Source organism: Microcaecilia unicolor, chromosome 6, assembly GCF_901765095.1.
Source record: "Microcaecilia unicolor chromosome 6, aMicUni1.1, whole genome shotgun sequence".
NCBI lineage: Eukaryota > Metazoa > Chordata > Amphibia > Gymnophiona > Siphonopidae > Microcaecilia > Microcaecilia unicolor.
This window is the reverse complement of record NC_044036.1, coordinates 346,352,124-346,378,850: the sequence shown is the minus strand read 5'-3', so window position 1 is coordinate 346,378,850 and position 26,727 is coordinate 346,352,124. Positions and strand designations below refer to the sequence as shown.

General features: G+C 48.5%; 1 protein-coding gene across 1 annotated transcript; it reads right to left on the bottom strand.

Moving 5' to 3' along the window:
- Positions 1–414: 414 nt before the first annotated feature.
- Positions 415–26,305, bottom strand: LOC115471562 (putative transferase CAF17, mitochondrial). The gene is made up of 3 exons (XM_030205198.1): positions 25,908–26,305; positions 6,144–6,490; positions 415–1,654 (listed from the first exon to the last, which is right to left on the bottom strand). The coding sequence occupies exons 1-3, from the start codon at positions 26,186–26,188 to the stop codon at positions 1,269–1,271; spliced, it is 1,014 nt and encodes a 337-aa protein (XP_030061058.1). The 5' UTR covers positions 26,189–26,305; the 3' UTR covers positions 415–1,268.
- Positions 26,306–26,727: the final 422 nt, after the last annotated feature.

Genomic DNA, 26,727 nt, shown 5'->3' with positions numbered 1-26,727 from the left:
CTGAGTTAGTATGCACTGTAGTGCCCTAGAAAAGAAATAAACAAACTTAATATAAGCTTTACTCTTTCTACCAGGGCCCCAAAATTCTATTTGAGAGGGAAACCATGTCCAACATCTATTCAGTCATTCACCCCTTTGCTGAGACTGCCAACAAATAAACCAGTCAGTGTACGTTGAAGTTGTTTTGGAATGGCTGGTTTTGAGTTTTCGCAATGTGGACTCCTACCCACTGGGAATAGGACTAAAATCACTTTTCTTCATATAAGCCAGTAGCCAGCCTACTGCAACCCACTGGCCCAGATGAGGCAGATGCTGTTTCCATCAATGACCATATGGTCAGAATAGTGCTAGGAAATTTTAAAACAATGCAAGAACCTAAAGACCTTTGAAGGTAAGATGATGAAGTACTTGGACACCATAAGACAAGCGTGAACAAAGGTCTGGATTTTCCGTCACATTATAAACCATAAAATTATACTTTTTCAGTTCTGATCACCCGTCCATCTCTCTACCCCTGCCTTTCCCCTTGAAACTGCTATTGGAGTACTTTTATCTTTGACTTATGTATTCTGATACTGTCATCTTTTACTTGTGCTGTCCCGACCTGAGGAAGAAGCATCTGGCCTTTGAAAGCTAATCAAAAAATATATGAAGTTAGTCCATTAAAAAAGTTTCATCTTATTTTCCTTTTTTTCTATTTATTATACTCTATCAAGGCACCCGATGTCCAAACAATGCTGTGTGTGACCTCACAGAAAACAGTAGTGCTGGATTATCCACACCATAAAAACCAAAACTGAGATGCAGGATTTCAAAAGCCACCTAGTCAACTCCCACCATTATTCACATTAGCATCATTCTTAAGGAAGTTTTAGTACATATTCAGGCTCATTTTCAAAGCACTTAGCCTCCCAAAGTTCCATAGAAACCTATGGAACTTAGCCTCCCAAAGTGCTTTGAAAATATGCCTCTTTGTGACTCATTATCATTCATGATGTTATACCAAGTGCTGTACTCGTTGTAAGAGATTGCATGTAATTAAATAATAATTATACTATTACAAATAATCATTATTGACAACACTCATTCTCCAGCATTAAACTTTCCCTTTAGGTAATGCTGTACACAGCCTATGTTTCCACAAGTCCAGACTCAAACAGATGTCACCTGTGGAATATTGCATAGATCAGAGAAACAAACCACACACAGGTTAACTCTTCAAATGTGCTAAACAAAATTATTTCACAAGACTGAACTGATCCGATCATTTAATTATTGCTAGCTTTTGGCCACCACTCTGGTATGGAAGCACTTAAGTCTATCCGAGTGTTCTCAGCTATTTTCAGGTGCAGCTCTTCCTTTACATAAACCAGTCGAAGCAAGGCCAGGCCAATGTCCTCCTGCCCCGCCCGGTACTTGCCAGCTGCTTTTCCTGCCTGGGTTAACACCTCTGCTCCCTCAGGGATGGGTACTTCAGATGAGAATTGAACTGGTACCAAGCGTTTGCGGATCACTCCAGTGTGGTGAGTCCTGGCTGTCAGCTCCTGACCCAGATAACAACCTTTGCTAAAGCAGATGCCATTCATGTAAGCAAGGTTGGATTCCAGGGGCAATGCGACTCCTGGAGGAAGGTCCTTCACCCCTTCAGGGATTCCTGCAATAATGAGAAAACAAGTGTGTCAGATGTGGTGGATTGTGCTTCCCTCAAAGACCTTTAAAATGAGCAGGATCTTTTCTGAATTAAGTTAACAATACCAAAAAAGCAGAATAATTGAACACTCAAATACTGCAAAATCAGAAAAGAGCACAGAGGTTTTCACCTTATCTCACTTATAAGCTATAACGGCAGCTTATTGAACCACAGAATACATTTTGAGATTAGCTAAATTGTATTTAGTATTAAATCACAGTTTATAATATTTACTCTGATACAGATTTTTAATACAAAAACATATCTGCATTTGTATGTGGTTTCCCATATATTTTAAAACTATATTTAATATACATGTTTTGAATGTAGTAATCCTGTGATGTCATTCACACCCATGAGGTCTTTGCTCATGAAAATCTTGATAGGAAATGATTACATTTATTTTTTCCAGTTTTGCTATTTTCTTCATTTTTTTTTTTAATCTTTTATTAAACCATGAAAAAGTTAACAAAAGTCAGTACAAGATATTCTAGAAATATTTTTACATGAAGAAATATTGATTAATGGAAACACTTTTAAAACAGAGAACAGTAAAGTTTTTGGAATTCAATGGATCCGAGGCAGGTCTCATCAGACAAATCTGACTAATTTCTTTGTCTGGGTGACCAGAGAGTTGAATCAAGGGACAGTGCTAGATGTGGTGTATTTAGATTTTAGCAAAGCCTTTGACATGATTCCACAGACAAGTGCCCTCGCTATGGGCCCTAAAGTGACTGATTGGGTTAGGAATGGGTAGAGGTAAATGAAGCTCATTCAGAGGAAAATAATTTTGCCAGTGGTGTGCTGCAAGGTTCGTTTCTTGGCAGGGGCGTAGCTATGGGGGGGCCACAGGGGCCTGGGGCCCCCGCTAATTATGTCTGGGCCCACTTCACAAATTAACAAATAGGGTAGAGGTAAATGAAGCTCATTCAGAGGAAAATAATTTTGCCAGTGGTGTGCTGCAAGGTTCGTTTCTTGGCAGGGGCGTAGCTATGGGGGGGGCCACAGGGGCCTGGGCCCCCGCTAATTATGTCCGGGCCCACTTCACAAATTAACAAATAGAAATAAAACAAATAAGGAAAACAAGACAAAATACCATTTTATTGGACTAATACATTTAGCTTTCCGAGGCCAAAACCTCCTTCCGCAGGTACTAGTATACTGCTATCACAGTATCCTGTCCTGACCTGAGGAAGGGGGTTTTGGTCTCTGAACATTAGTCAAAATGTATTAAAATTAGTCCAATAAAAATTTACCTTATTTCCATTTTCTATTTATAAACATGTATTAACACAGCTACAATAGTACTTTAACCTAAAGCAGAAAAAATAAAAAATATTTTATCTACCTTTGCTGTCACTGGTTTCTGCTTTCCTCATCTTCTCTTCACTCTCTCCCTTCTATCCACCATCTGCCCCTTCCATCCAGTGTCTGCCTTCTCTCTCTCCCTGCTCCTGCAATCCAGTGTCTGCCCTCTCCATCCAGCATCTGCCCTCTTTCCCTTCCATCCAGTGTCTGCCCCTTCCAACCACTATCTACCGCCTCTTTTCCTACCATCCAGTGTCTGCTCTCTCTGTCTCTGCCCATTCCATCCATCGTATGCCCCTGTCTATCCTCTCTCTCCCCCTTCCAACCATTGTATGCCCTCTCTCTCGCTTCCATCCTGGATCTGCCCTCTTTGTCTCTGCCCTTCCATCCTCTGCCATTTCTCTCTCTTCCATCAAGGGTCTGCCCATTCTCTCTCTGCCCAATTCATCCACTATCTGCCCTTTCTCTCTCTCATCCATCCATGGTTTGCCATCCCGCCCTCTCCCTTCCATCCAGAATCTGTCCTCTCTCTGTCTCTGCCCCTTCCATCCACCATTTGCCCTTCTTCTCCCTTCCATCCAGGATGTGCCCTTTCTCTCTCCGCCCCTCCCATCTACCATGTGCCCTTTCTCTCCCATCCATCCAGGATCTGCTCTCCCTCTTTCTCCCTTCCATCCAGGATATGCCCTCTCTCTCTCTCTCTCTGCCCTTTCCAGCCACCATCTGCCCTTTCTCTCCCTTCCATCCAGGGTCTGCCCTCCCTCTCTCCCCCTCTCTATCTCTGCCCTTTCTTCAATCCACTGTCTGCACTCTCTATCCTTGTTACCGGATCCATTCCCCCCCCCCCCCCCAAATGCTGCTGCTTCTCCTCCCAATTCAAACTATCAGAAGAAAAAATAATAATAAACCAAATCGCGGGGCCTTACCTACTCGTGGCTGCCGACTCTACTCCAGAACTGGAAGTGACGTCAAAGGGGCGGGATCGGCAGCCACGGGTACCTTAGAGACCCTGCAATCTTCCTGCTTTTGCTTACCGCTACCACTGCTAGTCTGGTGGATGAGAAGCAGCAGCAGTGGTGGTGACAGCTTGACAGGGCTGGAGGCTGCTGGAGGAAGGTGCGGGACCGTCCAGCCAGAGGAGAGGCAATAACGGCGGCAGTCTGGCAGGGGTGGAGCAAAACGAAGGCGCAGAACCAGCCAGAAGAGAGGCAGGGACGATGGCCCAAACGGAGGGACTGGAGCAGCGGGTGCAGAGCACCCCCCGTTGATCTGCACCCGGGGCGGACCGCCCCCACCACCCCGCCCTTGGTATGCCACTGCCTACCTCTCCTCCACCTCCACCCCGGCTGTGGTGTGCAGCATTTCTGTCTCCCACCCCACCTTAAAACCCTTCTCTTGCTATTTATTTTTTTAAGATAATTTTGCCTTGCTCTCATTTGTGTTTTCTTTCAGTCCTAACTCTGTATTCAGGCCCTGGGCATATATAACTTGGTTTTTGTTGTAATTATAAAGGGTGGCATACTGGCTGGTTTATAGGGTGCAGCTAGCTTCAGTTTTAGTAAGACACTTATAACTCTGAATTGTCCTGATTAGAAATGTGGGCACTTATTGGTTGTCAGGGTAAGAACAGCTGGATTTTTGAGAAAATAAAATTTTAAACATTTCTGACTCTCTGTTTCTTAGGATAGGGTTGGCTTTTCTCTATTTGGAACCGGATTTGCTTGTGATACTGGAGTTTAAGGACTAGATCGGTGCAGATAGTCTGTGAGCACGTTTTTTGTAATGCTTCTACAGACCTCGACACAGAGAAGCTGGACAAAGATCCAATTGATATATCCATAAGCTTGGAATGAAAGGAGAGGTGCTACTGCTTAGAGATTTCAACTTGCCAGATGCGGACTGGAATGGCTCATCAGCAGAATCAGAAAGAAGCAAAAGTGCTTTGCTCAGATAAATGGTGACAGAACTCACAATGGGAAGGGTAATGCTATATCTAGGTGTCTTCGTTGATACGTTGAAACCTTCTGCTCAGTGTGCTGTGGCGGCTAAGAAAGCAAATGGAATATTAGGTATTATTAGGAAAGGAATGGAAAACAAAAATGAGGACGTTATAATGCCTTTGTATCGCTCCATGGTGTGACCGCACCTCAAATATTGTGTTGAATTCTGGTTCCCGTATCTCAAAAAAGATATAGTGGAATTGGAAAAGGTGCAGAGAAGGGCGACAAAAATGATAAAGGGGATGGGACAACTTCCCTATGAGGAAAGGCTAAAGCGGCTAGGGCTCTTCAGCTTGAAGAAAAGGCGGCTGAGGGGAGATATGATAGAGGTCTATAAACTAGACATGTAATTAAACTCTGGAATTCATAAGTACATAAGTATTGCCATACTGGGACAGACCAAAGGTCCATCAAGCCCAGCATCCTGTTTCCAACAGTGGCCAATCCAGGTCACAAATACCTGGCAAGATCCCCAAAAGTACAAAACATTTTATACTGCTTAACCCAGAAATAGTGGATTTTCCCCAAGTCCAATTTAAAAATGGTCTATGTACTTTTCCTTTAGGAAGCTGTCCAAACCTTTTTTAATCTCTGCTAAGCTAACCGCCTTTACCACATTCTCCAGCAACAAATTCCAGAGTTAAATTGCACGTTGAGTGAAGAAAGGTTTCCCTGATTCGTTTTAAATTTAGCTTTATTGACCAAAGACCATTCAGAGAGAGAAGGGAAATAAAAGTGAAATGAGCAAAGAGAAAAAAAGGAAGAGAGTGTAATGACACAAAAGCAAAAAATAACAGACAGGGAAAAGGACAGAAGGGGGAAAAGCCATAAAGCCTTCCACACTTCCTTCCTCTATGAAGCCTCCCCTTTTACCTCCTCTGTCCTCTCTGTCTTCCACTCTTACATTCTCCCTGTTGCCTCCATGTAACTCTTCCCTCCTCTATACGCTTCAGTGGCCTCTACAGCAGCTTCTTCTCTGTAGTGGCCTGAAATCAGAAGACGGAGGAGAGAGGAAGGCTGCCTAAGAACAAAGTAGCAGCTCTTTTCTCTGGCACTCCAAGGCTAGCTCTTCCATGAGCCACTCACATTCAGCAACCTAGCAAGTGACATTCAGGAGTGATGCCCTCCTGTATAAAATGTTTTACCTTGATGGTACCTGTGTCTGTGATAGTTCTTAACATCTCCTAGTTGACTATTTGCCACAATCTCCAGTGGGTTTTTGTCTTTGTCAGTCACCATCCTCCAACCCATGACCGTTGCTCTGGGATCAGGGGTTAAGATCAGAGCACCATCAGGACAGGATGTGAAGGTACAGGCTGCATCCTCAGGTTGCTCCCATGGAAGGACTGCCCACAAAGACAGATGTAGGCATGGGGCAATGGTCACCTTCTTCCGAATCTTATACATCTTCAAGTGCTTCTGGACTGGTTCCAATGCAGACACATCACATTCCAACAGAATGTCTGGTTCCTCTTCCAGTTGTGTGTGCAGCCTGAAAGACAACACAGCAGCTTGTGAACAAGGAGGCAATGGGAGAGCAGACCCATGGTGCAAGCCAACAGATAGATGCCACTACACCTTTTCACACTGCTGGTGCTCACAATATCACAGGTAAATGCAGCAAACTAGCAAAATCACCTTTCTACAACCTCTTTCAAAGCTTGGCTGATGAATTACAGTAAGACTGACCTCATGGAATACCTGCAGGCTGACCAAGGGGGGCCTCCTTCTTGCTTAAAAGTGGTGCATGGCAAGAAACAAAGACTGTGGAGCTGGAGCTTAGAGTTCAAATTCTGACAAACTGATTCAGCTTTTCATCTTTGTGAGGTAGGTAAAATGAGAACCAGCAAAAGGGTTGATGAGCATGGAGAAATTAGGTCTTACCTAATAATTTTATTTCCATTAGTTCTTCCCACTATTACAGAACCATGGCTTAGTCGTGTCCATCATCCAACAGGTGAAGATAGAGAAATGAAAACTGAGCTGAGATATATCTCCCTTGGCATCTAGTCCAGCTGCTCAGTACTTACACAGACTAGCAGTAAGGATAAACTCAGAATAAACACAACAACCTTAAATAACTCTCTAACCTAACACTAATCAGATAAGCAAACAAATGAGAACTTCTCTCATCTCTGGACAACTTGTAGAGAGCAAGAGATATGCAGGAAGCACCAAGCAAGGTGACAGTTGTTAACTGACCCATCACTTCGCACCGACTAAACAAGTCAGAAACCTCAGGCGGGCCTCTGGAATAATGAGAAAGACTAATAGAAAGAAAATGATCAAATAAGCTCTAATTTCTCCTTCAATTACATATCTTCCCACTATTCCAGAACCTGTAGGATGTTTAAAAAACAATCCCTAGAGCGAATGGGATCCTGGTGCCACTGCCCTGAACACTGAAGCTGCCGAGTGCACTGCAACATCCACCCTGTAGTGCTTGGCAAAGGTATGTAGCGTCTATCACACTGCCTCTTTTCAAACATCCGCTAGAGACACCAAGGTAGTCTCCGCCCAGGATGTTGCTGTGTGCCTTGTAGAATGAGCCCACGAGGCTTGAAGAGCCCTGCAAGTAAATAAGCTGACACAATAGTCTCCTTCAGCAATCTAGCAATTGTGGACTTGGAAGCCATGAGGCCAAGCCTCTGCTTATCAAAAAGAACAGTCAGGTTGTGCAATTTGCGAAATTCATTCATGTCTTCCAGATATCTAATGAGGACTCTACACACATCGAGAAACTTCAAGGAAGATGTCATAAAATGCCTAACCACCTGCCTGGGAATAACGCTGCGGCCACTTAGAGGGTCTATCCCCAGCACTGCTCAGGTCCACCTGCACCTGCCGCTTGTGCTCTACACTAGCATCTTCCTCCCACCGACTGCGTCATAACCGCCTCTGGGCGATTCTCCCACTCTCCAATTATCCCCAGTGATTTCTAGGATACTGGGGCCACACTCCTGGTGGTCCCACAGTTCCCAGAATGCACTCACAGATCCAAAACACAAACCACCAGGATTCTTTATCAGTCCAAACAAATAGGGTGAATAAACAATTATGTTTATTCTCTTAAAAAATATTGAACAGTGGAACAAAATAGTGCAATTGGCAAACAATAAGAGGTAACTGAAATATGGATCAATTATAACACTAACTAAACACTTGCATACGTCCTAGAAAATACCTGGGAGATCAGGACATATATCTGTTCATAGAGCTTCAGCAAAGAGATCTCTCCCTCCTTCTCCTGGGCTGAAAATGAAGCAACAGCCAACACTGCCTGGGTAATTTCAAACTCCAGGCCAATCAGAGTCCAGAACAGTCAAGTTTCAAATAAAAACTGGTTACATCACTACAGGAACTTCCTATTATCTGTATGCCAACTAAAAGAAAGAGAAGTCAGTCCTCTGTAACAGCTTTAAGCATAAACATGCACCATCTGCTGGCCAAACAGGAGAAATACATTTCAGACATGTTTAAGAAAGGAAAATATCCAATCCTAGTAAAAAAAGCCCGTTTCTGAAAGAAATGAAACGGGCGCTAGCAAGGTTGTCCTCTAATGGCAATTATGTTTTTAAGGGAACTGTTAGGAGAGAGTATGTGTGTGAGAAAGAGTGATTGAGTGAGTATGTGTCAGAGAGTGAATGAGTATGTGTGTGAGAGAGAGAGAGTATGTGTGAGAGAGAAAGAGTGTGTGATTGAGAGACAGAATGTGTCTGTCTGTCTGTCTGTGTGAGTGAGAGAGTGTAGTGTGTGTCCCGTGTGCACCAATTATGCTCTCTCCCCTGCATTCATTCATATGCAGCAAATGTCCTCTGTGCCCTGCCCCCTTCATCCATCCATGTGCAGCATCTCTCCCCTGCCCCCTCCATCGTGGTGCAGCAACTCTCCTTTGTCCCTTGCCCTCCCACCTACATGTGCATCAAATCTGCATTCTCCCCTGGCGTCTCCTCCATCCACCCATACCCAAGGCCACCTTCTCTCCATCTCTCTCCCCTCTGAGTTCCAGGCCCCCTCCCTACCTCTCTCTCTGTGTGCCCTCCGAGTTCCAGGCCCCCTCCCCCTCCACAGTGAAAGCGAGCGGCACTCCTGACTGCCTTCGCATGTGTCTCAGCTCTGCCTCTGGTCCCGCCCTTCCGGAAACAGGAAATGAGGGCGGGACCAGAGGCAGAGCTGAGACACATGCGCAGGCAGTCTGAAGCGCCGCTCGCCTTCACTGTGGACGCCGTACCCCAAGGTAAGAATTTTTAAAATACAGCCAGCACTTAGGAAGGCGAGAGGCTGCCGGAGGGCAGGTCGTGCTTGGAGGGCAGAGAGAGAGAGAGAGGGAGGGAGGCACGGGGGTGTGGAAGTTGGAGGAGAGGGGGGGGCGTGGACCTCAGAGGGAGGGAGAGAGGGAGGGGACGTCCAGCAAGTTGAAGGGGAGGGGGGCCTGTAACTTGGAGGGGAGGAGAGGGAGGGAGGGAGGCATGGAACTCGGAGGGAGGATGGGGGGGGAAGGAGGGGGGCGATTCTGTAGTCACCTGAGACGTGTCGCGGCTCCCTCCTTTGAGCAGTAACATCTCCTGACGTCAGGCAAGCAGGCTTCTACTGCGGGAGAGTAACGTCAGGAGATGGTTACGAACGCAGTGAGAGATATTGGAACGTTGGAGGAGCAAATTATTATATTAGATATTTTACAGGCTTAAAACACACCATTTCTTCACAGAAGAAGGTGAAATTAGATCTTACCTGCTAATTTTCTTTCCTCTAGACCCTCCAGACCGGTCAAGACGCGTGGGTTATGTCCTCCTACCAGCAGAGGGAGACTGAGAAAACACTAAGCTTTTGAAGCCTGTATATATAACCTGTGCAGAACCTCCACTAGCCAGTATAACCCTGACAAAGCAGAGAAACAAAAAACACTAACAACAACTAGCAACCCTGTACGTGGTCACAGTAAACTGCAAAAACAAGAAACATCTTCCGCTTGCTCTTACGGAAACATGTTCCTTTGCCTTTGATAAAACAGTTGGGCTTCTACAGGTGGACTATCAAAGAAGAGCCTCACCTGTCCCAGACTCCTATCACAAAACAGAAATAAACAGAGTCTGCAATTAGAGAAACAACAATCTACAGCAGCCAAGAATTATCCAACAAACACACCTCCTGGCCTCCAATACAGACAGGGCGGGCTCTTGACCGGTCTGGAGGGTCTAGAGGAAAGAAAATTAGCAGGTAAGATCTAATTTCACCTTCCTCAGCGACCCTCCAGACCGGTCAAGACGCGTGGGACGTACCAGAGCAGTAACTAACTTACGGGAGGGACCTACTAAGGCCAGAGGTCAAAACTGCTGCCCCAAAGCGCACCTCGTCCTTCGCATGCACAGGAATCCTATAATGCTTCACAAAGGAATGCAACGAAAACCAAACCGCAGCCCGACAATATCTAATGGAGAAATCATACTATTCTCCGCCCACGAGGCTGCCATTCCCCTAGTGGAATGAGCAGACCAGCACTAGGCACCACAGGACCCTTCACCAAGTAAGCAGATGCAACCGCCTCCTTTAACCACCGTGCTATGGTCACCTTAGGAGCCGCTGCACCCTTCTTTGGGCCACCATGAAGAACGAACAAACGGTCAGAGGCTCTGAAGTCCTGAGTTCCAGAGAGATAACAACTCAAAACTCTCCTGACATCCAGCTTGGCAATACCACGTTGCTCCGAATCTCCAGCCATATCACTGAACACTGGCAGAGAGATGACCTGATTAACATGGAACTCGGAAACCACCTTGGGCAAAAAAGGAAAGCACCGTCCGCAACGAAACCTTCCCTCAGAAAGGACAAAAATGGTTCCCTACAAGACAAAGCCTGAAGCTCTGAAACCCTCCGTGCTGAAGTAATCGCCACCAACAAGACCATCTTTAAAGATAAATCCTTACAAGATGCCGATACCAGAGGCCCAAACGGAGGCCTGATCAAAGCATTCAAAACTAGCTTCAAATCCCACGGAGGCACCATCCGTCACTGAGGCGGACGCAGCAACTTAACACCCTTCAAAAAACGCACTACCTGAGGCACAGAAGCGAAGGACTTTCACTGAAGCTTCCCACGAAAACATGACAAAGCTGCCACCTGAACCTTCAGTGTAGACAAGGCCAGACCCCTATCAACACCATCATGCAAAAATTCCAAAACTTCCACCACCGAAGAGCGAAACGGCCGAACTCGATGGTCTTCACACAAGTGCTCAAAGATTCTCCAAACCCGGACCTACGCCAAGGAAGTGGATCGTCTACGGCAACTCAACATCGTAGCAAAGCCACTGGACGAAAGCCCCTTCTTCTTCAACTTGTGCCGCTCAAGAGCCAAGCCGTAAGCGAAAACCGAGCCGGATCCGGCTTGATTATCGGGCCTTGACACAGAACTGATCCCAACAAAGGCAGGGCCGCCGCCCCTGCCAACCGCACCAGGTCTCCGTACCATGGTCGACGCTGCCAATCCGGAGCCACCAGAATCACCCGACCGGAGTGATGTTCGATGCGCTATATTACTTGACCGACTAACAGCCACGGAGGAAACACATACAGCCACTCCCGAGGCCAAGGCAACAGAAGAGCGTCGATTCCCTCCGCTCGAGGGTCTCTTCAGCGACTGAAAAAAAAAATCTCTGAACTTGCGCATAGCGAGCCGTTGCCCTAAGATCTATCACCGAAAGTCCCCAGACCGACACAACTCGCTGGAACACTGACCGAAGAAAAGACCACTCTCTGGGATCTAGAGTGTGCCTGCTGAGATAATCTGCATCTATGTGACCTACCCCGGCCACATGCGCTGCCAAGAGAGCCTGAGGATGAGTTCAACTGCGCCGCCAAGGCTCTTCGTCCCCCCTTGACGGTTGACATACGCTACTGCCATGGCGTTGTCGCAGAGCACTCGGACTGCCTTGTGGCGAACCACCGACGGCAAGGCCTGGAGCGCCACCCGAATGGCCCGAGTTCCAGCCGGTTTGATGGACCACTCTGCTTCTGCCCGAGACCACCGGCCTTGAGCTACCTGACTGAGACAATGTGGCCCCCCAACCTTGCAGACTGGCATCCGTGACCATTACCAGCCCCTGTGGGGACTCCCAAATTGCGCGGGTTGAGCCACCATCGAAGACTGAGACGAGGGGCCACCGACAGCGGACAACACCTCTCCAAGTCCTGCGACAGAGGGGACCAACGACTGAGCCGAGCTGACTGTACCTGACGCATGTGCGCCCTGGCCCACGGAACTACCTCTATGGTCGCCGCCATCAGGCCCAGGACCTGACGATAAGTATGGGCCGTCGGCGCCTTCTCTGCAAGGAACCGACGAATCGGACCCTGTAACTTGGAACCAAAAGGCCGCACGAAGGAAAGTGAAGATAAGCTTCCGTCAAATCCAGGGAAGTGAGAAACTCTCCTTTCCAGACCGCACCAGTGACCGACCGCAACGTCTCCATTCGGAAAGAGGGCACCTTGAGTGCCGCATTGACCCTTTTGAGATCTAAAATGGGACGAAAAGTGTCCTCTTTCTTGTGGGCCACAAAATAGATCAAATAGCACCCTGAGCGGTGCTGATCTGAAGGAACAGGAACCACGGCTCCCAACGCGAGCAGCCACCGCAGAGTGTCCCTCACTGCTGCCCTCTTGCTCCAAGCCCGACAGAGGGATTCCAGAAACACTTCGGGAGAACAGCTTTCGAATTACAGCGCATATCCGCCTCGAAACACCTTGAGAACGCACTGATCTGACCTGATTTGGGCCCAGCTCTGGTAAAACAGACTCAGCCGAGCCCCAACATGCAACAGAGCCTAAGCCGCCACACCTTCATTGGGAATTGCGGCCTGAATACTAACCTCCCGCGGAAAAGCCACGCCCTCCGCGACGACTCTCACGAAAGAACTGTGTGCGCTGGAAAAACCGACCCCTAGAGGTCCTACTACTACTACTATTAAACATTTCTATAGCGCTACTAGACTTACGCAGCGCTGTACAAATTAACATGAAAAGACAGTCCCTGCTCAACAGAGCTTACAATCTAAATTGGACAGACGAACAGACAGCTAGGGGTAGGTCCCACTCGATCTGCCCGGCCTATACCGCTGAGCCTCCCTAAACCGTCCCCGAGAGGAACTAGTTCTGGCCCCTGCCTTGAACCGAAAATCTGGAAGCCATAGAACCTTGGTATCACTAAGACCTCACACTAACTTGTCCAAATCTTCTCCAAAGAGCATAGCTCCCTTAAGTGGCAGAGACCCACAACCATAGCCATATTTTTTGTCTGAAGTACGCAACAAATCATAAAAGCCTCAGACAAAAAGGATGAAGCAACATCTACCGAATCATCCAGGAGCTTCTCGGCCCAACGAAAACATGCCCGAGCTACCAGACCCCCACAAACCAAGGCCTGCAGGGCTAGAGCCGACAAAACAAAACTACGCTTGAGAAAAGATCCCAACCTTCTATCCTGAGGATCACGGAGGGCCGTTCCTCCATCAACCAGGATAGCCGTAGCTATAATTACTGCCGTCACTACTGCATCTACCATGGGAGCCTTAAAGGAATCCCTATCGTCCTGAGGGAGGGGATAAAGCCTCACCATTGCCTTTGCCACCTTACACGGCAAATCCCATTCCTGACAAATCATCTCCCGGAGATCCTTGTTCATAGGGAAGGATCACGCCTGACGCTGAATGCCCTTCACCAACGGATCCTGGACAGTTTCCCCCAAAGCCTCCTCAGGACCAAACTGAAGGGTGGACGACACCTGATCTATGAGTTCTGACAGCTCATCTTTATGGAAAATCCGCACTACTGAAGGATCCTCTCCAGGAATCCAACAATCCTGCTCCTGAGAGCCGTCAATTCCATCTGACTCCCCCAGATCACTAAGCGCAGCTTCTGCAGCTACAGGAGAAAAACATTGCCTGTCCTCTGACCACTCTAACCGTGGTCTCTCAGCCAAGCAGAAAACAGCCCCCTCTTCCAATTGGGGGGGGGGGGAGGGGGTCCCGATCTCCAGGCCTGATACCGCGTCCAGACAAAATCTGGAGGAAAGCCCACCATTCCTGGACCGTCATTAGGCCCTTTTGTGCCAAAAACGGAGGCCGCAGGCCCAAAAACAGCTGGCTCCACGGGCCGTGTCGGACTCAAGATGGCGGCTGTTCCCGCCGAAACTGTTCCCGCTGACAGCGGCCCTGCCTACGCTCTCGCTGACCCGGAGACTCCCGACACCATCGATCCCTCCGCGGTCAAGTCGGGGGGAGCCACAGCCACTTTTATAGGTGCACCGCAAAGCTACACTGAGCGCCCGGTGCCTCTACCCCTCGCCACAAGCACGCGCGACATCGGAGGAGCTGGGCCGCCATAAACCATGAGGGACGGGAAAAGCTGTTCAGCAAACGCGCCAAACCAAAATCTCACTCACACTGCAAAAGCACTGAAGAAAGCGCTGCTCCCTCGTTCCAGCAAGGAATCTAAACCCCGCTGAAAATAAAGAAATAAATGCCCTTAAAGGCACAGTACTCCAACTCTGGCAGCTGGAAATTGTAAGGCACTCAAGGCTACAATACTGAGAAAGCAGCCGAGGCACAAAGCTGCCAAGCAAAACGAAATAGAATAACTGACCTTAAAGGCACAGTACTCTAATTCTGGCATCTGGAAATTGTAAGGCACTCAAGGCTACAATACTGAGAAAGCAGCCGAGGCACAAAGCTGCCAAGCAAAACGAAATAGAATAACTGACCTTAAAGGCACAGTACTCTAATTCTGGCATCTGGAAATTGTAAGGCACTCAAGGCTACAATACTGAGAAAGCAGCCGAGGCACAAAGCTGGCAAGCAAAATGAAATACAATAACTGACCTTAAAGGCACAGTACTCTAACTCTGGCATCTGGAAATTGTAAGGCACTCAAGGCTACAATACTGAGAAAGCAGCCGAGGCACAAAGCTGCCAAGCAAACAGAAATAGAGAGCAGCACAGGGGGAGGGACCCAAACATAGGTGTAACACCCCAGGGGGAAAAAACTGGGCCCCACCAGACCCAGGGCCCCAAAGCACTTTTTTTTTTTTTTTTTTTTTTTACACACACGTACAGGGTACTGCAACAGAATAAAGTTTGGAAGGAAAAAATCCTACGACCCAATGACAAACTACCTCACCAGATTATTGGAGACTGCACAGGCTGTCAACTGCTACCTCTGCTGAGACTGAGAAAATACTGGCTAGTGGAGGTTCTGCACAGGTTATATATACAGGCTTCAAAAGCTTAGTGTTTTCTCAGTCTCCCTCTGCTGGTAGGAGGACATAACCCACGCGTCTTGACCGGTCTGGAGGGTCGCTGAGGAAGGAAAAATTAGGTCTTACCTTGATAATTTTCTTTCCTTTAGACATAGCAGTTGAATCCATTACGAGTGGGTTGTGTCCATCAACCAGCAGGGGGAGATAGAGAGCACTGAAAAACCACAGTGCCTCATGGCCAGCTAGCTCCATCTGCCTCTTCAGTATTTGAAGCTTCCAACGCAGTGTGACACCGCCACATATAATAACATGAACTTTGATGAACGCCCCAGAACAGGAGCAACAATTCAAAGGAGGGACGAACTCAACCTCCTGTAACAGAACAGAAATCCTGAAGACTGTTTTCCAACTTCTCCCAATGAGGGAACATATCTACAGGAAAAACTGAACATAAAACCAAGATCAATCACATAATGAACCACTGAGGGAGGGCTCATGGATTCATGTGCTATGACTAAAGGAAAGAAAATTACCAAGGTAAGAACCTAATTTTCCCTTCCTTGTCATCAAGCAGATGAAGCCATTACGAGTGGGATGTAACAAAGCAATCCCTAGATAGGGTGGGAACAAGCCACACCATGCGCCAGCACTTGTGCTCCAAAATGTGCGTCTCTCCTGGCAGCCACATCCAGCCTGTAATGTCGGGCAAAAGAGAGTTTAGAAGTCCAAGTACCTGCAAGTAGAAGACAGTGCTCCAGTTTCAGCCTAGGAAGAGGAAATCGCTCTTGTGGAATGTGCCTTAAAGGCTTCAGGCAGAGGCCGGCCAGATAGCAGATATGCTGAAAAAATAGCTTCCTTGAGGAGCCAACGGGCTATAGTGGCTTTAGACGCTGGAGACCCTCTGTGTGGACCTGATAACAGAACAAAAAGATGATCAGAGGTCCGAAAGGCATTTGACATGCGCAGATACTGCAACAGAGCCCTTCGCACATCTAGGAGGTGCAATTGCCCAAAGGATTCTGGAACCTCCTCTTTAGAAAAGGAGGGCAGGAAAATAGGCTGGTTTAGGTGAAACGCTGAAACCACCTTAGGCAATGAAGGATGGCACAGTACGTACCATAACTCCGGACTCTGAGAATTGCAGAAATGGATCTCGACAGGACAGCGCCTGGAGCTCAGACACCCGTCTCGCCGATGCAATGGCCACCAAAAAGACCGTCTTTAGGGTCACATCCTTCTCCGAAGCTCGCCTAAGCGGCTCGAAGGGCGAACACTGAAGGGCCTTTAAAACTAACCCCAGGTTCCAGGCCGGGCACGGAGCTCACATGGGAGGCCGGAGCTGAAGCACCCCTCTGAGAAACCGTGCCACATCCAGACAAGCAGCCAGAGAGAGGCCAGCGACCTTCCCTCGAAAACATGCTAAGGCTGTCACTTGAACACGCATGGAATTATAGGCAAGGCCTTTTTGTAAACCATCCTGCAAAAAGTCAAGTATCGGCGAGACAGAAGCTCGCATGGGTGTGATCGTTTTAGAAGCACACCAAGCCTCAAATTGGCGCCAAATCCTGGCATAAGTCACGGAAGTGGAACGCTTGCGGGCCTGTAGGAGAGTGGAGATGACCTTGTTGGAATAGCCCTTGTCTCTCAATTGCGCCCTCTCAATAGCCATGCTGTAAGACCAATGCGGCAGGCGTCCTCCATGGTTACCGGTCCCTGTGACAACAGATTCGGTACCAGAGGTAACGGCAGGGGAGCCTCCACCAGCATCCGCCGGAGGTCCGCATACCACAACCTCCTGGACCAACCCGAGGCAATGAGAACCACCTCTCCTTGATGTACCCGAATCCGCAGGAGTACTCACCCTATCAAGGGCCACAGAGGGAACACATACAGGAGGCCCTGAGGCCAGGGTTGAGCCAAGGCATCCAACCCCGCCGAGCGAGGATCTCTCCGTCTGCTGTAAAAGCACGGGACTTTGGCATTTGCGCTTCAGGCCATAAGATCCGCTAATTGCGTCCCCCATTTGGCACAGATCTGCAGGAATACTTCGTCTGCAAGTTCCCACTCCGCTGGGTCGATTTGATTCCTGCTGAGATAATCGGCTTCCACGTTGCTCTGACCTGCAATGTGAGCTGCTGACAGAAACTGCAGATGTAGCTCGGCCCAGTGGCATATCTGAGCGGCCTCTGCGGCTAGTGCTTGACACTGAGTGCCGCCTTGTCGATTTATGTAGGCCACTGCTGTCGTGTTGTCTGACAGAACTCTGACAGCCAATCCTTCCAGGGTCAATTGAAAGGCCAGAAGCGCCTGGAATATCGCTTTCAACTCCAAGCAATTGATGGACCACTCCAACTCCTCGGGTGTCCAGAGACCCTAGGCATGCCTTTCCCGGCAATGTGCACCCCAGCCCTTCAGGCTGGCATCTGTTACCACCAGGCACCAATCGGGGAGCGCTAGCGGCATTCCTCGCCACAGCATGCTGTCTGAGAGCCACCACTCCATACTGAGCCGGGCCGCAGGGAGCCACGTGAGTCTGCATTGATAATCCTGACATATTGGAGACCATCGTTGAAGCAGGGAACACTGCAGAGGTCTCAGGTGCGCTCTCGCCCATGGCACCACTTCCAAAGTGGCCGTCATCGACCCCAACAGCTGGACTATGTCCCAAGCTCGCGGGCGCGGCATTCTCAGGAGCAGACGGACCTGGTTCTGAAGCTTGCACCGCCTTTGCTCGGGCAGGAACACATACCCCGAGGCTGTGTTGAACCGGACCCCCAAATATTCTAGAGATTGAGAGGGGGTCAGGTGACTTTTGGCCAAATTGACGACCCAGCCCAGAGATTGACATACTGAGACCACTCTGGCTGTTATCTGATGACTCTCCACTGCCGAGCCTGCTCTGATGAGCCAGTCATCTAGGTACGGGTGAACCCGGATACCCTCTCGCCTGAGAAAAGCAGCTACTACCACCATAACCTTGAGAAGGTTCGGGGAGCTGTGGCGAGGCCAAAAGGCAAGGCCCGAAACTGGAAATGTTTTCCCATCACCGCAAACCGCAGAAACCTCTGGTGCGGGGGCCAAATAGGAATGTGCAAGTAAGCTTCTTTCAGGTCCAGAGATGTGAGAAACTCTCCTGGCTGTACCGCTGCAATGAAGGAGCGCAGGGTTTCCATGTGAAAATGCCGCACTCTCAGGGACTTGTTGACTTCTTTTAAGACCCTCCTTTTCGCGGCACCACAAAGTAAATGGAGTAACGGCCAGAGCTGTGTTCGGCGGGAGGCACCGGGGACACCGCCTCTATGTGAATCAAGCCTTGCAAGGTCTCCTCTACCGCTGCCCTTTTGGAGGCAGAACTGCATCAGGACTCCACAAACACGTCTCTCAACGGAGCATTGAATTCTATTCTGTAGCCATCTCTGATCAGGTCCAAAACCCATTGATCTGAGGAAATCTTGGCCCACTCCTCGTAAAAGAGGGAAAGTCATCCTCCTATAACAGGGAGCGAGGAGAGGGCCGGCGCACCATCATTGAGAGGGTCACCTTTGAATTCCAGGCCTTGAGCCAGCTGCTGCGGAACGTTTGTCCGAGCAAAAGGAGTTCCTCTGCTGAAAACGGGTACATGCAGAACGCCCCGGGCGGTACCTTCGAGCTTCACGGAAGCGAGGTCTGTAAGAGGAGGGAACCGCCTGACCCTTGGAGGAAGGCCGCGGCCTATCCTCGGGTAAGCGCTGGGGTTTAGCATCCCCCAGGCCTTTAACAATGTTCTCCAGCTCCGCACCAAATAGCAGAAGGCCTTGAAAGGGCAACTTCACCAACCTTTGCTTAGAGGCCATGTCAGCCACCCAATGCCGTAGCCACAACAGGCGGCGAGCCGCCACAGCCATCTGCTTAGCCGAAGCTCTGACGAGATCATAAAGGGTGTCAGCCAAGAAAGACAAGGCCGACTCCATCCACAGTGCCACCTCCACAAGGGGCTCCGCTCCATCTCTGGGCTGTTCCACTGCCTGTTGTAACCAAGCGAGGCAGGCTCGGGTAGCGTAACAGCTGCATGCAGACGCCCGTAAGGATAGGCCTGAAATCTCAAAGGACCGCTTTATAGCTGATTCAAGGTGTCGGTCCTGCATGTCCTTCAGGGCAACTCCTCCAACTGGGAGGGTAGTTCTCTTTGTCACAGCCGTGACTAGGGCATCCACTTTAGGCACAGCTAGGCGCACCAAATATAATTGCCCCATAGCCCTGGCAACTTTCAAAGGCCCCTCGGGGTCAGCCCGTTGAGCCGAAATAAGCTCTTGGATGGAGTCATGCAAAGGAAAGGCTTGAGCAAGCTTCTTAGTACTCGTCATCCTCGGATTAGCAGAGGAGACTTCAGCACTCGCAGGATCTTCAATAGAGGGGGCCTGCAATGCATTAGAAATAAGCGCTGGCAGCTCATCGCGGTGGAAAATCCTCACCGCAGAAGGATTATCTGGATCCAGTAGCAATCCTGCACTTTCCTCTGGCTCTCCAGACCACGAGGGCCTGCCAGACCCCTCAGACTCCTCACATCTCGACCACGGGAGGGGGGGGGAAGGGGGTGTGCCACTCTCTGAAGAGGAATCCACCCTTCTGCGCTTGTCCTGCGGCCATCTGTCAGGGGAAAACGCACCTGACGACAATTCAAGGCCAGGCTCCACTGGAGGGGACATAGGCAGCCGGGCCGATTGAGACCCCTGCGGGAGAGCTCTTTTTAACATAAATGCTTTATGCAGCAGCAAAACAAACTCAGGGGAGAATGGCTCACCCTGGTCTCCTGGTTCCAGTCCGGGGGTAATGGCTCTCATATTAGCCTCCATACGAGGTACCCCTCCAGGCTCAAACCCCTCCGCCTCACCAGGGGTCCCGCCATGCTGTTCCAAAATGGCGCCCGCTGCCAGCTCCACGGAGCGGGAAACTTCGCTCGCCATGCTCGGGCCGGCTCTGACGTCAGAAGAGCACGATTTACAGAGCCCTGCTGCTGATCTGCGCTTGCCACAACGGAACAGTGCTTAACAACTTCCGCAGCCATCACTGAAAACGGCGGGGAAATTCAAAATGGCGGATTCGCACCAAAATCGTCCCGAACGCGGACCCTCCCGGAGGAGCTACAAAATGCTCTTACCTCTCCGGACCGAGTCCACAGAGCTCTGATCCGCTGCACAATCAGAAGAAAACCTCTTTTCTGGGATCGCAGTGCTACAGCGCAACTTTTTTTTTTAACGCTGTGAGGAAACTTAGAGGCAACAGCGCAAGAAACAATTTTTTTTTCCACTCCGGAGGATCAGTCACGTGGGAAAGGCAGTGAAAGGGCGAACCTATGTGTCTACATCCACATTGGGGGCCGTGTAAGGCAGGGAAAGGGCGTACCTATGTGCCTTTAAAGTGGGCACCACCAGCCACAACACCCCTGCTACAACTGGCAACAGCACAGGAGCCACCCCAGGCAGATTTTCTGAAGGAGCTGAATAAGCTGCGTCCACCCTGCTGAGGAGATAGAGAATACTGAAGAGGCAGATGGAGCTAGCTGGCCATGAGGCACTATGGTTTTTCAGTGCTCTCTATCTCCCCCTGCTGGTTGATGGACACAACCCACTCATAATGGATTCATCTGCTTGATGACAAGGAATACTGAGCTTCTTCGCTCTCTTTGTGAAAGGACACAAGCTCAACAGATAGGTTGAGATGAAATGCTGATACCACGTTTGGAAGAAAGTAAGGAACCGTGCAGAGAGACCCCCACCTCTGAAAAGCGGAAATAGGGATTCCAACAAAGAAAGGGCATGGAGCTCCGAAACCCTATGTACTGACGCAACAGCCACCAAGGACGATGTGTTTAGCGAAAGATCTTTCAAGGAGACCTTCCACAATGGATCAAAAGGAGGCTTCTGAGAGCCCAAAGGACTTAGGGGGTCTTTTACTAAGGCACACTGGCGTTTTTAGCTCATGTTAAAAATAGGCAGTGCTAAATGCTAATGATGCCAATGCATTCCTATCTGTGACTTTAGCGTTTAGCGCGCCTATTTTTAATGCACGCTAAAAACACCAGCGGGCCTAAGTAAAAGACCCCCTAAATTAAGGTTCATGTCTGGACTCAGCATACAAAAGTGAGGCTGTAAGTGGCCCGCTCCCCGCAAAAATCGAAAGATATCCGGGTGAGCCGCAAGAAACAGGCCTACGCCACAACCTGAGCTTTTAGAGGACCCAACACCAATCCTTTCTGAAGACCTGCCTGGAGAAATGCTAGGATGTGTGTGATCTGAACAGAGAAGGGAGAAAGTCTACTCAGAACACCAGCCCTCAAACATCCTCCACACCCTAGCATATGCCACGGATGTAGAGCATTTCCGAGCCTGAAGCAAGGTAGCAATGACCGAATCAGAACAACCTTTTTTTCTCAACTGAGACCTTTCAATGGCCCAGCCGTAAGACCAAAGGGGATTGAAAGGAAGATTAGTGTGATGACCAGGCTAATACCATCTGCTGTCTCAAAATCGAGAGCCCCCTGAAGACGGATGACTAGAGGCTTTCAGCTAATCCTCTGGAAACCACTGTGGCTTAGTTTACCCCATTATTTCACCAAGTTACTGAGATCTTCTCCTAACAGCCACTTGTCCCGAAAGGGCAGTTTAACTAGACATGACTTTGATGCTGCATCCGCTGCCAAGTGCCGCAACCTGAGTTGCTGAAGTGCCATGACAGCCAAAGACATACTGTGGGCCGTAACCCGTAAAAGTCATAAATAGCATCCGTCAATTAGGCCAACCCCAGTTAGGCATTATGATGCCCATCTTGTATTGCAGACTGCTGATACCACTTCAGGCATGCTCCTGCCACAGCCAAGCTAGAAACTATTGAAGGGCCAAAGAGGCCACTTCAAAGGCTTGTTTCAGTGAGCCTTCTAGCTTCCTATCTTGTAGGTGATTTAGGGCAATGCCCCCTTCCAAGGTGATCTCCTTAGTCACCACCGTAACAAGGGAGTCTACCCTGGGAAGCTGCAATTTATTTTTTTCCAGAGGAACCAACGGCTAGAGGTGAGCCATGGCTTGTCCCACTCTCAGTCCCTCATCTGGTGATACCCATTCTGCTGTAGTCATGTTTTGAATGTGTGGATGTATCGGGAAGGCCTTAGAAAGACCTATAAGCCCACTTATGATCAACGAAGATGGGAACTCCTAATGCCAAAGCATAAGGCTCCTCAATGGAAAGTACTGCCAAAGCCTCAGAAATAAGAGTACTGAGCTCCACTTTATGAAACAACCTCAGTACTGTTGGGTCATCCTCCTGCTTAGGAGGGAACTCTCATTCCTCTAATGGCTCTTCTGAATAGACTAAGGCCACATCAGATATGAAGGGAGATGGACCTCCAGGAGTGGACAGATGAGGCTAAATGAGATCTCTTAGGAGCTGGAGGGGTAGCGGGGTGAGAAACTGAAGCACCTTGCAGCAGCTCTGACTGTCCCTGCATAGGTAAATAGGCCTGGTAAAAGAGAAAAATAAATTCCGGAGAAGCCAAAGATCCCAATGCAGCTGGGATTCAGATCAAGCCCAAGGCCAAGATCTTGAACAGCTTTGATTATAACTCCCCTCCTAAGGAAGCTGTGACAGTGCCCATGCACAACGTCCTTAAAACAGCACAAAGAATTGGGAGACCCCACTCACTGTGCATGTTGTTCCAAAGAAGGTGGACTCTATGTACCCAGAAGGCTACTGGTTTCAAGAAGCTACAGCTTCTTAATCATTCCATGGTGGTTGAATCTGCTTTCAAAAGAGACAGAAGTTCGAGGACCCATGTTCAGCTCACTCAGAAAGGGATGCTCACACGCTGAAGTCTTTTGGGAGAAAGGTATTTCAAGGCTCTATGCTTATTTCCTGCATCTAGTCCTTACCAGCTCTACACGAACATTTACTTGAAGAACTTGGTGTGCAGTGTGCTAGACTTTGTGGATGCTCTGCTTCCAGAGGAGGCTGCAGAACTTTACCAGCTAGCAACAAAGCAGGAGTATCAAAAGCACATGGTACCAGAAATGGTATTTGAAGCTGATGAGTCGGAGAAACTGAATGAATTCTCTATAAACCTGGCAGACGTAATGGGGCAGTTCTACAAACTGAAGAATAGCAAATCTCCTGGACCAGATGGTATTCATCCCAGAGTACTGATAGAACTGAAAAATGAACTGGCGGAGCTATTGTTAGTAATATGTAATTTATCCTTAACATTGGTAAAGGAAGATTGGAGGGTGGCCAATGTAACGCCGATTTTTAAAAAAGGTTACAGGGGAGATCCGGGAAATTATAGACTGGTGAGTCTGACGTCAGTGCCGGGCAAAATGGTAGAGGCTATTATAAAGAACAGAATTACAGAACAAATTCAAAAGCGTGGCTTAATGAGACAAAGCCAACATGGATTTAGTGAAGGGAAATCTTGCCTCACCAATCTACTACATTTCTTTTGAAGGGGTGAACAAACATGTGGATAAAGGTGAGCTGGTTGATATTGTATATCTGGATTTTCAGAAGGCATTTGACAAAGTACCTCATGAAAGACTCCAGAGGAAATTGGAGAGTCATGGGATAGGAGGTAGTGTTCTATTGTGGATTAAAAACTGGTTAAAAGATAGAAACAGAGAGTAGGGTTAAATGGTCAGTATTCTCAAAGGAGAAGGGTAGTTAGTGGGGTTCCCCAGGGGTCTGTGCTGGGACTACTGCTTTTTAACATATTTATAAATGACCTAGAGATAGGAGTAACTAGTGAGGTAATTAAATTTGCTGATGACACAAAGTTATTCAAAGTGGTTAAACCGCGGGAGGATTGTGAAAAATTACAAGAGGACCTTACGAGACTGGACATCTAAATAGCAGATGACGATTAATGTGAGCAAGTGCAAAGTGATGCATGTGGGAAAGAGGACCCTGAATTATAGCTACGTCAAGCAAGGTTCCACGTTAGGAGTCACAGACCAAGAAAGGGATCTAGGTGTCGTCGTTGATGATACGTTGAAACCTTCTGCTCAGTGTGCTGCTGTGGCTAAGAAAGCAAATAGAATGTTAGGTATTATTAAGAAAAGAATGGAAAACAAAAATGAGGATGTTATAATGCCTTTGTATCACTCCATGGTGCGACCACACCTCGAATATTGTGTTCAATTCTGGTCGCTGCATCTCAAAAAAGATATACTGGAATTAGAAAAGGTGCAGAGAAGGGCGACGAAAATGATAAAGGGGACGGGAAGACTTCCCTATGAGGAAAGGCTAAAGCGGCTAGGGCTCTTCAGCTTGGAGAAAAGGCAGCTGAGGGGAGATATGATAGAGATGTATAAAATAATGAGTGGCATTGAACAGGTAGATGTGAAGCGTCTGTTTATGCTTTCCAAAAATTCTAGGACTAGGGGGCATGCAATGAAGCTACAAAGTAGTAAATTTAAAACGAACCAGAGAAAATTTTTCTTCACTCAGTGTGTAATTGAACTCTGGAATTCGTTGCCAGAGAATTTGGTAAAGGCAGTTAGCTTAGCAGAGTTGAAAAAAGGTTTGGACGGCTTCCTAAAGGAAAAGTCCATAGACCATTATTAAATTGGACTTGGGGAAAATCCACTATTTCTGGGATAAGGAGCATAAAATGTTTTGTACTTTTGGGGGATCTTTCCAGGTATTTGTGACCTGGATTGGCCACTGTTGGAAACAGAATGCTGGGCTTGATGGACCTTTGCTCTGCCACAGTATGGCAATACTTATGGAAGCAGCTGTTTTCAGCACTGCCCACACCGTGGCTCACTGCTGGAAACAGGGAACAGAGATAACCAGCCAGACCCGAAGGAAGGGAGGGAGAACTCAGCTTTCTGACTGTGCGGACAGGGAGCACAGGGAAAATGAGGCAAAAAACCGCCTGGCTGGCCACTATTGTTGGGGGGGCCTGGCCCCCTGAAGCTACACCACTGGAACAAGCCACAGGGAAGGAAGAGGACAATGATACAGAGAAGGGACCTGAGCCCAATTTTGGAAGTCAGTTGTTAAAGTTTAACAACCGGCTCCCAAAATTCTTTAAAAAAGTTAATGGCTCTTGTGAGGCGTTTCCAGCACACCACTGCCTGGCCGCATAGGGTACAGTTACTGCGGGAGGAAGGCAGGCATAGAGATGCTGGACCAGGAACAGTAATTGCAAGTTTGTTTGTTTTTTTTACCATGGGAGCAAAGCTTTTTATTGCTCCCAGGGGGTGCTAAAAAGTTTTGGTCCAGCATCCGTGATAAACGGCCAGATATTTTTCTTTTACCATGGATTACTGCAGATCCCCGACCTTGTCATTCTCTAGTCTGACCCAGTATGACTATTCTAATTGAAAAACAATAGCAAACTTGTGAGGTTTTATTAACTCCTAGGTGTTGGAGGGGGATTAGGGGTGTTTTCCAGGGGAGGGTTATATTACATAGTAACATAGTAAATGATGGCAGGTAAAGACCTGAATGGTCTATCCAGTCTGCCCAACAAGAAATTCAAAATGTATGTCAGTGTTCCAGGACTCCCAGCTGCCACCCCATCCCGTTGGTTTAATAAAACATCCCAACGATAGCAAACGTCATAAGGTCTATACGTCATATAAAACTAAATACGATTGAGCAAATGCGCTCACCATCCAAGGCACCGCCCTCACCTGTATAGAATGACGTCATAGAGAGTCCTACCCTGCAAGTTGAGCAGGTGCGCGTAAAGCGCGCGCCGGCCCTCGGCCTCAGGGCGCAGGTATTTCATGTCACTGGTGATGAGCCCTTGCAGGAAAGGATCCGTATCTGGGCCCTGTAATCGCAGCAAGCGGCGCTGCCCCAGCGGGAAACAGCAAAATCCAGTCCCGGAGACCGCAGTAGAACACACACAGCGGACGGCTGCTGAGCCCAAGCGCAGGTTCCCCAGCTTAAGCGCCTGCACCGAATGCATCTTCTACCTCTAGCAAACCGCCTGCACAACTACGGAAAGTGCAAGAAGACAGAGATAGAAAGCAGCAGGCGCAGCGCCATCATCAAAGCCCTTGTATTGCGCGCTCTGCCGGCCGAAGGTGAGTACTGCAAGGCGTGGTGCGCTGAAGGCCGCCGGCAAAGAAAGGAGGAGTCACAGTCACTGGTAAGAATGAAGTTCTCTGCAATGACGTACTCGTAACCCGACGCAGTCCCTCCCTTTTTTGAGGAGGAGGAGGCGGCGGTGGCGGCGGCCTGTTAGAGGAAGTGACGCCACAGAAGGGAAATGCTAAGTTCCGGGTCTTGGCTTCTTGTGTCGCTGGTGGATGGTAAAGTGGATTAACCGCGACGAAGGCGTTAGAAACCGAAGTTGTATCGCTTGTTCTTGGCTTGGTGGTTTATATTGCGTGAGAGCTATGGCGAAAGCTGTGTTCCGAGAGGATCCGGCCGTGATGGAGCTCAGATACCGGCTCTTTTGGAGACATATATACTTGGCTGAGTGAAGGAAACCCAGGCCTAGAT

Coding starts and splice junctions, on each gene's coding strand:
- LOC115471562 (XM_030205198.1), bottom strand. CDS start 26,188: ATGCATTCGGTGCAGGCGCTTAAGCTGGGGAACCTGCGCTTGGGCTCA. Junction 6,491..25,907: donor TATGACGTCATTCTATACAG/GTGAGGGCGGTG, acceptor GTTGTCTTTCAG/GCTGCACACACAACTGGAAG. Junction 1,655..6,143: donor CAGACACAGGTACCATCAAG/GTAAAACATTTT, acceptor TCATTATTGCAG/GAATCCCTGAAGGGGTGAAG.